Source organism: Haliotis asinina, chromosome 9, assembly GCF_037392515.1.
Source record: "Haliotis asinina isolate JCU_RB_2024 chromosome 9, JCU_Hal_asi_v2, whole genome shotgun sequence".
Classification (NCBI taxonomy): domain Eukaryota; kingdom Metazoa; phylum Mollusca; class Gastropoda; order Lepetellida; family Haliotidae; genus Haliotis; species Haliotis asinina.
In genome coordinates this window covers 33848122-33857053 of record NC_090288.1, presented here as the reverse complement: position 1 = coordinate 33857053, position 8932 = coordinate 33848122, and the positions used below count along the sequence as shown (strand labels likewise).

The 8932-nt window shown below is 44.3% G+C and overlaps 1 protein-coding gene across 1 annotated transcript; it reads right to left on the bottom strand.

Annotated features, from left to right (window-relative positions):
* Nucleotides 1-2268: 2268 nt before the first annotated feature.
* On the bottom strand, nt 2269-8109 carry LOC137296287 (uncharacterized). The gene is made up of 4 exons (XM_067828049.1): nt 8010-8109; nt 6629-6851; nt 5625-5873; nt 2269-4034 (listed from the first exon to the last, which is right to left on the bottom strand). Exons 1-4 carry the CDS (start codon nt 8018-8020, stop codon nt 2550-2552), a joined length of 1968 nt encoding a protein of 655 aa, XP_067684150.1. The 5' UTR covers nt 8021-8109; the 3' UTR covers nt 2269-2549.
* Nucleotides 8110-8932: the final 823 nt, after the last annotated feature.

The window sequence follows — 8932 nt, the reverse complement described above, 5'->3', positions numbered from 1 at the left end:
CACCAGGACCTGGATTAGATGTAATTCCTTTCCTCCTTGGATGTGCCATTTTCTTTTAAAAATAATAAAAAACCAAATGAAATGTACCGCCCTTCCCTGAACGTTAGTACACAACAACAGCGGTAAACTCTCATTACACAAAATGTGTATCGATCCACCCAATCCAACATTTGAATTGTCAGGTTTTCATACTCTGAAAGATTCATTAAAGTGACAACGAGAGGCACAGTACTTGCCACAGTCTCGTTGTTTTTATAAATATATACAGGGTAGCTTTTTCAGTTTTTTCAAGCTGCCATTTTGCACATGACTCCATCTGGCGGTGAAGACGTGGCACAATTCCATGGGAATTAGACACAGGTAGCGGAATATACCGATATCATCGAATTACATCGGCGACTCAGCGTTAAGGAAACTGACATCATCTTATGTACGGTTGTACCTGACCACACAGTTCATGTACAGATAAAAACAATCAACGTGTAAGGCAAACGCCAGGGACGTTATTGTTACCATCCCCGCCGAAACTTGTTCAGTCTCCATGTATTGCTGTCAATACGTTTTCTTCTTTTGTCTGCCTTCACTGTTAACTCAGTGGACCCGTGATCCGGGTTAGAATTTGTCTTCAGCAACCCATGCTTGTCGTAAGAAGCGACTGTTGGGTTTGGGCGGTCAGGCGCGGTGACTTGGTTGACAAGTATCGTGTCCCATTGCGTAAAACGATGCCCTTGCATTGGATTTCCGGTCCAGACTCGATTTTTTACAGATCGCCGTCATATAGCTGGAATATCACTGACTACGGAGTAAAACTACACCCACTCACTGTTAACTCGGAGAAGAATACTGGATTGAATCGGTTTTCAGCAGCTCACACTTGTTGGTCAGCGCTAAGGTGATCGTAAGTCACTAAGGTAACCTTAGTGCAATGTTAAAGAATGGGAGTTAAGGCCAACTTAGAAACGCTTCCTTTGTGAAAGTGGACCTGGGTGGACAATGTAGCCGACAAGTTTGAAGGTTGTCAAAAATCTTCATTAGAACTTTAGCAAGTTCCAGGGTCTCCTTTCACAAAGCACTAAGGTGATCGTAAGTCACTAAGGCAACCTAAGTGCAATGTTAAAGAATGGGAGTTAAGGCCAACTTAGAAACGCTTCCTTTGTGAAAGTGGACCTGGGTGGACAATGTAGCCGACAACGTTGAAGGTTGTCAAAAATCTTCATTAGAACTTTAGCAAGTTCCAGGGTCTCCTTTCACAAAGCACTAAGGTGATCGTAAGTCACTAAGGTAACCTAAGTGCAATGTTAAAGAAAATGAAAGGAGCACCCGATAGACAATGTAGACACGGTTGTCATCGCGTTCGATTTGTCAATCAGTGGATTTTCTGGCCAAGATACGTTGACCGATGTCAGACAGCTGGAATTGTGTAAGAAACAAACCAGCATTCCTCTGCTGGCCTACCCATGTTCAGTGCATGTGTACATATCCGCTTCGTCGGGACATCCAGTGATCAACAGCATGAGCATCGATCTGCGCAATTTGGATACTATGCTATGTGTCAACCACGTCAACGAGCCTGACCACCCGGTGCCGTTAGTCGCCTCTTACGACAAGGATGTGTTCGTGAAGATCAATTCTAACGCGGGTCTTCACGTGTCGAGGTGGGTAAAACAGTTGTCGTGCGCGGGACTCACGTTGTCTTCCACTCCAGACATCACGTGACACTGAACATAAATAGACGTCTTTAAGTTGTGTAAGACGGTTGCATTCAACAAATGGAGAGGAGCATTACCAGGCCACTCCAATGGTTTCGCCCGAGTGAACAACAAAAGATATTGAACAGTGTGAATTGGGCTTGAGTCGGATATTAACATACAGTTTTATCTCGACTTCTGTGTAATCCTCTGTGTGGAAGAGCCGAGGAACAAGGTGAGAGCAGGGCTTGTATCTATCAAAAACATATAGTTATTGAGACCCGTGAAGGTCCCGGGGAAGAATACGCCTTCAGCAACCCATGCTTGCCACAAAAGGCGACAATGCTTGCCGTAAGAGGCGACTAACGGGATTGGGTGGTCAGACTGCGCAGATCGATGCTCATGTTGTTGATCACTGGATTGTCTGGTCTAGACTCGATTATTTACAGACCGCCACCATATAGCTGGAATATTGCTAAAACTAAACCCACTCACCCACTCATATAGTTATTGAACAGATCAGGTTTGTCAAAACTTTATTGTTTGATAAACACAGTCTGGTCAAGGATTACAGTAGGGAGAAAGAGAGAAATAGTTTATTTATATGTCATGCGTTCTAAATTCTATAAACAGTGAGTGATTTGACACTTTGCAAATCCAATGTCAGACATACGGGACACAAAATGGATCACTGACTGAACGGCTGATTGTTTATCAAGAAGCTGTTGACATAAAAGTGAATTAATATATAGTAATTTCATAGAGTCATAAAGTCAATTCTGTATATTGACAACACAATTAAGAAGGACACACCTCTCAATATTTACAAGTTAAGTATGGAAGCGTTAGGTTTGGCATTATCTATCCAATGATTCCAATTCCTCTAGTCGTGCCAGACACTGTTGGAAGTGTACCCGGTAATCCCTGGGTGGAAGGCCCACACGAGGGGAAGTCTGAGGGGGTAGGTGGTATGGAAGCGAATGATTCTCTCAGTAACAGTGCCATACCATCACTAAAGTGAGGCGTGTTCCCATAATGCATCAGCCACAACCCAGGATTGTCTGCCCGAAGCCGTACTACGACATAACCCCCATTTGGTACCACTACTGTGTCCTTCTCCGGAGGATACTGCAGATTTGCTCCCGGTATGTTTCCATCCAACCATGCTGGATTTCCCCACGTGGCTCTATTGCAATAGTTGACCTCTCTGTCTGGATTTCCTAAACAGTCGACATCCAAGTTGTCGCCCCTGAACAACCCCGTTGTTTTGTTATATACCGCGAAACCCGTCTTCAGCACGTGGAAATGATGGCCGTGAATGTGTACCGGGTTGTCCCAGCCGCGACCTTGACCCATGTTGATGAGTACAAACTGGAGTTCTTCCCCTTGTTGCACGTCCAACACCAGAGGGCAGTGACAAACTGCGTCGTCTCCGCAGACGCTTGAGTTACATGTTATAACGCTTTTCTCAGTCAAAGGTGGTGAAAGGGGGTAGTTGTCAAAAGCATAACCGTTGACAGAACCTGGCTTTTTGTCATACCCAGGAAATCCAAAGTTTAAAAATATTTCTTTGACGTTTGCTTTACCAACTGATGCTTGGTATTGTTTAAAAGACTTCAAAGCATCTACAGATAAACACCTGGTGTTCTGCATTGAAGGGAAGCTTTGGAAGGGACAGTTCAGAATGAGACATATATCACTGGTAGTGCATCCTTTTCTAGAAGACCGTGGCTCGGCATCTGAAGCTCCTTTATACTGAAGGACAGAGTTAAGCTCACGCGGGTTCTTGTCCTCCAAAGCGACGCCCCTCACCCAATAGTTAGACACAGTATTGTCGGTGTAGATGAGAAAGTCCACCCTCTCGCCGGGATAGATAATGAACGACTCAACCGTGACTGGGCGAACATCAACTCCATCCAGAGCAACAATAGTCAGCATGTGGTTGTCGATGGACATCCGGAAAGGAAGCAAGCTTCCGGCATGGATTGTCCTGAATCGGTAGTCCAAGCCTTGCTCCACTTGGAACTTGGTCAGGGGAATATTGCTGGACCCACCTTGATAACGCCCTCTTCCATTCACGAGGCCGGTGTCCACTCTTGTGATTGTGTATTTGGATCCGGTCGGAGAAGTGGTCGATGGGATGGGTGAACCATTCCGAACCCAGCCCTGTCTCATTCTCAGCTTGGAATCCTGGCTGTCCCAAGAGTGGTTCCAGTCCTGGATCGTCAGGATGAACTCTCGTCCTTCCGAGACTTTGCGTGGTCTGACGATTAGTGGACCCAAAGCGCCGTCCATAGTCTGACCGGCCATGAGGGAATGGTACCAGTAGGTCCCAGTTCGATCCGCCTGTCGGGAGAAATGCATTGATTATAATTGACGTCAAGGTACGGACGGTATACATGAAGTCCTAACCACCTACATATCCACCAGTGTGATGCAGGCTTGTGATGGCCGTAGCGCGACGGAAACCAATAAAATCATTTTCAAAGTAAATCACATTTTAAGTCAATAACAGTTCCGTTCTGTGAGGATTGAGGCACCTTGACGCCATATTTACGTTCTAAAGGTCGAAAGGTATGACAGAGCTGCACACATTATACCCATGCTGAGAATCGAACCTTTGTCTTCGGTGTGACGAGCGAACACTTTAACAACCAGACTACCTCACCGCCACTAGAACATACTATCATGTAAAGTATATAGCTGTAGACTGTTACAGATTAACCGATATTTGTCAACATATTTTTAGAACAAAGAAATACTGATATCATGTAAATTATATAACTGTAGACTGTTATAGAATAACCAATATTTGTCAACATAATTTAGAACAAAGAGACACTGGACTATATAGAAAGTAACTTGACACTGAGTTATACAGAGAATAACCGACCAGTCATTATTCTCTAAGCCTCCAATCAATAGTCAGTTGTGCGACTGACGTCATCGCATGAGGAGTTAGTCAAGCTTTCAGCGGTCATCATATTCCCCAATCACCCCTGACATTTGTGTGAGTGAGTTTAATTTATATGTATTCCAGCTATATGGAGGCGGTGTGTAAATAATCGAGTATGGAACAGATAATCCCGCGATCAACAGCATGTGAATCGATCTGCGCAATTGGGAAACGATGACATGTGTCAACCAAGTCAGCGAGCCTGACCACTCGATCCCGTTAGTGGCATTTTACGACAAGCATTGATTACTGAAGGCCAATATTCTAACCCGACGAATGCCTTTGTGTCAGTTTGAGTCCAGACTTCGTGTTATACTTCAACGCACACGTTGGAAAAACAAGACACAAACAACAGCAGTCAAGATGAAACCCATGCGTAAGAAAACATCCATCTTTGATGGATGGTGGCTAGAGATTACGTAAAGAAAAAATGTTTTTTCGATGGCGATGCTTTTTCATGGCGTGTTCTATTGTGAGATTTTTCGCCGCTTTTAATGATATTCTGCCATAGCACGGAGGGGGCAACATTATGGGAAATCGAACGCGGGTTTTCGATGGGACCAAGGAACGCTTTACCATCGCTTTACCAACGCTTTACCATCCCTTTATAGGAGTACGACACGAGAGGATACTGGTTAGAATTGGTTTTCGGTAATTCCGTATCTCTTTCATTGATCACTGGACGACATAAACCATACTCTGATACACAAGGAACTACGTACAAGAAACTGATACACAAGGAACTACACACAACAAACTGATGCACAGGGAACTACGTACAACAAACTGATACACAAGGAATTGTGTACAACAAACAGATACACAAGGAACTGCACACAAACTGATACACAGGGAACTACTTACAAAAAACTGATACACAAGGAACTACGTACAACAAACTGATACACAAGGAACTACACACAACAAACTGTTACACAAGGAACTACACACATCAAACAGATACACAAGGAATTACGTACAACAAACTGATACGTGAAAGTATGTCCGGGCAGGATCGGACACTGTGTGAGGAAGGGCACGCCATCCATCCAGGGACTACCCTTCTGGCGTACCCCGTGCCAGTGAACGGACGTCGTGTCGCTGTCCATGTTGTTGGTGACGTGGACCAGGACGGTCTGCCCCTGGTACACCTCAATAGGGGGTCCAGGCATCTGGTTGTTGAACACCAACACCGGTCGGGGTTCCGTAACGCCGTCCCCTGTAATAACCTCAACAGGTGATAGGATGTGTGAGCGTTATACTGGACAATTTGATATGCTGGAGTGGACAGTAAGAAGAAATAATGCAAAGACGCACAAACGCTCGATCACACCATACAAATACACACGTACCTGCACCTGCAGACACAGACCACGAACACACAGACTGATTGACAGGCAGGATCGGACACACAGACTGACGTTCCTGTTCAGATATGTTCACCCACAGTGACCTACTCTGTCTCCACACCTGGAACACTGAGGAAGAACTATGATTATGATATCGACTGTTAATTCGTCTGGCAAGAGGCAGTCCGATGACCAATGCCGAAGAACTGGGCCGGGCAATGGAGAGAGGGAGTTCAACTCTCCACAGTAGCACATGTGAAACATGGCCTGTAGGGACGTCGTCCGATCAGATGTCCCAGACAGGTTGGACCTTCTGGTGTGTTGCAGGCTACGTAGAGTAACGGTACATGGGGGCATTGTTACCATATGAGGAATCGGACTCGGACCTGATGAGTGAAAGCTCTAAGCACTAGGCCAACCAGACCTCCTTCTACCCTCTCTCCCATCTCTCTCTCTCTCACACACACACACGCACACACACACACACACACACACACACACACACACACACCCCTTTGGGCCTATTTTGGACATCAAAACTGATATCAAACTGTCTAAATGATTGCTTTTCTCAGAAAGACATCACGGTAAAGTATGCACAAACGCGCTTTCATTGTAGGTCCCCTTTAGAATACCTCGTCTAGAGGGATCTCTGTGTTATTGTTGTACACAGTGGCGTCCGACCTGTACACCTTCCACGATCGCAGTTTCACCATAGAGTCCCGGTGCACCATGGTGAGCTCCCTGCTCAGGCTCAGGTGGAACTCGCACACGTTGTCCGCCATGTTGCACGTCGACGTTACTGGCGTCACGTGACACACGAGTAGGAACGCCACCAGGGTGGCGATTACCATTATGCTGCAACAAATAAGTGTTTCATGATGCGTGGATTCGAACCCAATCACTAGAATACCCCTTCGTTCCTTGGCTGTTTTGTAACATATCAAGATCGGTATCTGGACTAGGCGATCAACTAATTAACATCATGAGCATCGATCCACGTAGTTTGTTAAGAGCTGACTTTCACTTTGGGCCACCTGATTTGCGACAGAGCTTCTGAATGAACATCGTATGAAACATTGTCGAAGCTGTGTCAAAAAGACACTAAGCCAAATCTCTAAATAAATGTAGAGATGTCAGATGTCTTTTAAAAATATCATTTGAATGTTTATCTCTTACAGTTATAAGAATGGTATGATGCTTTACAGATGGCAGCTTCTTGGTTTTATTAGGATGCAACATTTCGATATAGATTCTTATACCGTTTTCGACCAGGTTAACAACGCATCCTTCTTATTAATCATCAACTTCTGAAATGACAATCAAAGAGGTATTGCGATCAATAAAAGCAGGGTGATTCTTGAAGGACACTTTGGTTTTGACTCTCAATTGTGTCAAAATTACGTTCAAGATGAAAGGGTCCACAAGATCAGAAACAATGCTGCAATTTTTCATAACTTAAATATTTGCAGGGGTTTTACCGCGAACATGGAACTCTGTCTTTACGTCATTTCAGGGCAACCAGTCTCACGAAATATGACATTAATCTAAAGACTGACAGGGAAATTGTTTTTTCAGTTCGAAGAGATATGAACAGAAACACCAACGCGCAGGTTCTTACTCAAACACAAATTCAACCCTTATATAAGCAAATTCGAATTCCACAACGAAAACGTGCAGTCCAAAACGCATGTTGTCCGACAAAATAGTCATTGGGATAATTGATAGTTAATAGCGGTGAAAGTCGTGCGCAATGATGGGTGTGATTTATTTCGTGCTTTCATTGGGAGATGCAAAACATGACCAGTTTGCAGGAATTTGCAATGAACTCATTCAATCCAACACTTCCAAAGTCACGTGACCGGTCTCCGGTCAGTGGAAAGGACATAACATATGTGGTGGGACATAACAATTATAATGCAAAAACATGTACTATGAAAGGCAACCAGTCACGTTACCAATCCATTCAGACGTCTCTCACAGCAAGCACTGTTTGTTGGGGACTTATATTCTTACCTGGGATCCATGTGGTGACTACAGAAGGCTGCAGGTGTTAGGTTTCATGGAGCTTATCTAGCCACTCCGTTGTCACGATCAGCCTACTTTTGGACTAATCGCAACATTGCAATCTGACGTCATGGGTTGAACTGACGTGAACTCTGTTTACACTCGACCGCATTAAAATGGATACATAATTATTGTACCGCTACACTCTTAGGCACCTATGGTCTGTTTACAGTGAAAACGTACTGATGAAGTTCACTTTATACAAACAAAAAGTAAATTTAAAAAAAAGGTTTGCATTACAAGCTTTAGGGGTAAGCGCACTAGTTGAACAGCGACTGATGAGCCTTAACTTTGGCCAACCCTATTGTCCTCGGTGCTTGGTTAAATGTATGTATACCCCCAAATATTATTCCAAGACGCAATATATGGTCTCCTTGGAGCTTGAGTGAGTGAGTATGATTTTCCGCCGCTTTTAGATGATCCCGTAATATCACGGAGAAGGGGGTGGTGTGGTGTTGGGGGTGGGGTCGGTTAATGCAAGTTCTTATGATTGAGTTTGTGGATATTTACTGGGCTTAGCCAGTTGTACTTGCAAACTGACAACGGTGCTGCTGTTTACTGTGATACAACTGCAGGTTAATGTTTATCTTTCGTAGAGTGAGTGAGTGAGTGAGTGTAGTTTTAGTGAGGGTTGCTGAAGGCCTATTTTACCCGTGGACCTTCACGGGTACATCTTTCGTAGAAGTTGCAACTGTATTCCTACAACATATGTTTGCACACTGTAGTATATTTGAAGACATAAGATACTGTCTTTACCGAGTTGGCCCATTACGTAATACTAAAAATGACATAATAGCCAGCACGCGGGGTTTGCTATGCTGAGCAGAGGACAGGCACCAGCGAAGAAGAAAAATGTCGGTCTGTTTTACTAG